General features: G+C 45.1%; 1 protein-coding gene across 1 annotated transcript; it reads left to right on the top strand.

Moving 5' to 3' along the window:
- Positions 1 to 678: 678 nt before the first annotated feature.
- On the top strand, positions 679 to 2,616 carry LOC115667039 (gibberellin 2-beta-dioxygenase 1-like). Its single transcript, XM_030588673.2, has 3 exons — positions 679 to 1,171; positions 1,282 to 1,630; positions 2,130 to 2,616. The coding sequence occupies exons 1-3, from the start codon at positions 807 to 809 to the stop codon at positions 2,376 to 2,378; spliced, it is 963 nt and encodes a 320-aa protein (XP_030444533.1). The 5' UTR covers positions 679 to 806; the 3' UTR covers positions 2,379 to 2,616.
- Positions 2,617 to 4,141: the final 1,525 nt, after the last annotated feature.

Genomic DNA, 4,141 nt, shown 5'->3' with positions numbered 1-4,141 from the left:
GTCTCCATTCATCTGCGGGCTCGAGCTTTTGGGGTCGAACTTTATGATAATGTGAACGATGCTGGATCGTCGAATTCGGTATTTCCCGATCCACTCATTCGAAGGGTCGCTGGCGGTCCGACGGGTCTAATTTCACGAACCGGATTCTGATGGGTCCGGCATTACGCTGTTCTGTCAAAGAATGGGTGGTTAACTGTCAATGCATCGAGCGGACACGTGTCCGGAGTAACCGCCGCTCTGACTTTTGGCCCCTTCCCCCTTTTTTCCCCTCCCTTACTTATGGTGTTGAAATTTGACTTTGAATCTCTCGACCAGTGCTAAAAAATTGCGAGGGACCAAATCCAATTAGATTTTCAAAGCTTCACTTTTCGAATCTCTAGACCTACTAGACAAGGAATCGTTGCGTGCACCGGCTGTCCTAATACATAGCACCCGCTAATATCCACTAATTTATTCTTTTTTCTTCACCATCTTGTTGACACGAGACTCAGAAGCTTCTTCAAATTTTTTTCTTTTTAATGTTTCATCAATTATTCTTCTAAGTTTAGCACTGACGTGGAGCAGACCCTCTTTTTCAGCAGAGCGACTGCACAACGCTCAAGAAGAAAACTTTGAAACGAACTCTCGCACTCCCATCCGCTATAAATAACCCCCGAGCGGGACTCAGAAGACAGAAACCAATACTCTTTCCATCATCAAACAACTCTCTCTCTCTCTCTGTTGATTCTCTCGCTACTCCATCACTTCTCGTTGCCGCTTCAGAAACAAAGAAGCACAGCGCACAGCACACAGCACACGGAACTACAATGAACAGCAAGCCCAACAGCAGCACATTATGTCCTCACCAAATCCCTGTCGTGGACCTCTCGAAGCCGGACTCCAAGAACCTCATCATCAAGGCCTGCGAAGAGTTCGGCTTCTTCAAGGTCATCAACCATGGCGTCCCGTTGGATTTCATCTCCAGGTTGGAAGAAGAAGCCGTCAAGTTCTTCTCCTTGCCTGTTCCCGAGAAGGAAAGGGCGGGCCCCCCTGACCCTTTCGGCTATGGCAACAAGAAGATTGGCCAGAACGGCGATGTGGGTTGGGTCGAATACCTCCTCCTAACGACCAATCCCAACTTCAACTACCACCAGCTCCCGCCGGTTTTTAACGAAAACCCAGAAAGATTTCGGTATAAATTCCCAATACATGCAATCTGGAACTTTGATGTGCTTGTTCATGAGAGTCGAAATTTTATGATGACGAGGACTAAAACTTATTTGAAATCTCCTCATTTTGCAGCTCTGCTTTGGGTGATTACATATCGGCGACGAGGGACATGGCGTGTGAGGTTCTCAAGTTGATGGCCGACGGATTGAGGATTCAACAAAGGAATATTTTCAGCAAACTTTTGATGGATGAACAGAGCGACTCTGTTTTCAGGCTCAACCACTATCCTCCATGCCCAGAGCTTCAGGCTTATGATGATAGGAACATGATTGGATTCGGTGAACACACTGACCCACAAATCATATCTGTTCTCAGATCGAACAACACGTCCGGACTCGAAATATCCATGAAAGACGGGACTTGGGTTTCTGTTCCACCAGACCAAAATTCATTCTTCATCAATGTTGGTGACTCCTTACAGGTACACCCCTTGAACAATCATTTTTCTAATGAGTTGAAAGGACAATTCATTGAAAAAGAATAGAAAGTTAAAAAAAGAAAAGAAAAGGAGGAGAGCAAAGATTCCTTTCCATAACAATATGTTAACTCACTGTTCCCTTGAAAATATGTGTATCAGAGGATGTGTCGCCGTTAAAGTCATCTCTACATTGTCAAGGTTTCTGTTACATCTCCCGACAGTCCTCAATGAAGAAAGCAACACTAGCCCGAAAAATGATCGCCAATTATTTGCGGTCGCTTTTGCATGAAATACAATCTGTACTTTGAGTCTAGTATGAAGATCGTCACAACTCAGAGAGACCTTTTTGACAGTTTTTACAACGATGGGAAAAAAAGAGATTCAAAACAGCTTTCCATGTCGGCTTGTCGTGCTCCATCACCTCTCCCTCTGTTCACGAAGAGACCTTTGACCTGTCAATGTAAACACTGACGCGAGGTGGGGTGGGGCTTTTGGTTTGCAGGTGATGACTAACGGGCGATTCAGAAGCGTGAGACACAGGGTCCTGGCGAACAGCTCGAAGTCCAGGGTGTCGATGATATACTTCGGAGGACCACCTCTGAGCGAGAAGATAGCGCCATTGCCGTGCCTCATGAAGGGCAAAGAGAGCTTGTACAAGGAGTTTACATGGTTCGAGTACAAGAAGTCTGCTTTCGCCACGAGGTTGGCTGACAACAGGCTCGAGCATTTTCAGAGAGTAGCCGCTTCTTGATGTCCGCTGGGGAGTGCCAGATGTCAGCCAAAAAATGGGTTGTAGGAGCGTAACTTTTTATCTTCATTCTGTTCCCCTTTGTCTCTCTGTATTCTTGTTTTTGTTTTTTGCTTTACTTTTCTTGTTCAAACGATGTAAATTACTCTTCTTGTCAAATATCACAAGTAGTCTCCGTGGTCTGCCACTACCTGTAGTAGCTGTAATGTGTATTTTTCAATGAAGTCACAGTCAAAAGTCACCTCTCAAACAAACGTGGAAATTGAGAAAAAGGTTTTTTTTTTTTTGGGGAGGGGGGAGGCCAAGAATGAAAAAATTTCGTTCATTCGTTCTGCTTTAGCCATGAACATTCCATTAAAAGTGTGTTTTCTCTCGTTAAATTAATCATCAGATGATACCTATTCTTGATATTATGCACATTTGAGGAAGAAACAAGTTAAAGCCAAAGAGAATATGTCACGAGATGTTTGAAGTTTATATATCTGTACTTCGAGGACCACTTGACATTTTTCTTCTCATTCCACCGCCGGCTCAACTACCATTACCGCCGGCGCCAAAGCTGCAGGCTGTCCATCGTCCCCAATTAAACTCCTAGATTATCATTACCATTTCTATTAGATTGATAAATCTCTTTCGTCACGAGTTGGTCGGAATAATGGAAAAAACATATCCTTTCGACACCCTTTTTTCTGAAAATGTCTACGGGGAACGAAAGGGCTGCCGTCCGGTATTTTTTTAATCATAGAAAGCCTCCTCACTCGAGACACACACGCGACATCGCGACTCGAAACGAGGGAAACGAGAAAAATCATTTCAGACAACGTGCGGGGGTGCGGTGTCCCTCCGATTTTCAATTCGGTTCGACGATTCACGATTCGTTCCAAAGGACAGACAAAAGGGATTTGCATTAACATGTCTGAGGCACCATCCTCCACATTTCTTTATTACAATATATAATATCATCATCATCATCATCATCCGGGAAAACAGTGCCTTTGGTCGCTGGTCCAGTCAAAAACCTAGGACCTCAAAAATGACAATAAAAACAGAGCATTGCGTTTCGGATGATGAAGGGGGGGGTCTCGGAGGGGCACACAGTTGGGAGGGAGGGAGGGAGAGAAAAACCATTATTAAAATCTTGTGGGCTCTTCTATTGTCTGAAAGGGGACCACTCCCTCCTCCATCTCTCTCTCTCTCTCGACGAAATGGTCAGCGTCAGGCCCGATGAGGATCCATGTCAAAAGGAGAGGGACTTCACATTCTTGGACGCCTTTTCTCCCAGTTCCGCCCACCTCAGACTTGCAGAAACTTCCTTGCTCCATGTACTGTCGCAGTCGTTCGATGGCTCTTCTCTCTCGTCTCTCTTCGCCCACAGATGCAAGCCTCGAAATCTGGTCAAATTGGAAAAGGACCATCCCGATGTAACTCCCCTTTGATTACAACGATAGAAGCGCGATTGACCGTCGCCTTTGAACGATGGCAACCACGTCACTTAAGCCGCTATGGAGGAATCGATGGGCGGTTTTATCTGCAATTTGCTTAGATGATGATGGTGATGCGTGGTTGGTATTTTGACTTGGAAGATTTGTAGAGTATCTGGCCATCCAAGACTAAGACCCCGCTGGCCTCTCGACCTTCATCGAGCTCTCGTAAATATGATTGAGACACGTGTAACACGGTTGTCAACAAATATGAAAAACTTTCACGTGGCACAAAAGAATCAAAGTCGGACCATAGAATAGCACATCTACAGCTCCTTCTATATA

Source organism: Syzygium oleosum, unplaced genomic scaffold (assembly GCF_021117445.2).
Source record: "Syzygium oleosum isolate NSW1041296 unplaced genomic scaffold, Sole_v2.1 Sole_v2.05, whole genome shotgun sequence".
Classification (NCBI taxonomy): domain Eukaryota; kingdom Viridiplantae; phylum Streptophyta; class Magnoliopsida; order Myrtales; family Myrtaceae; genus Syzygium; species Syzygium oleosum.
The sequence above is the reverse complement of the archived record's forward strand: the minus strand, read 5'-3'. Positions and strand labels throughout refer to the sequence as shown.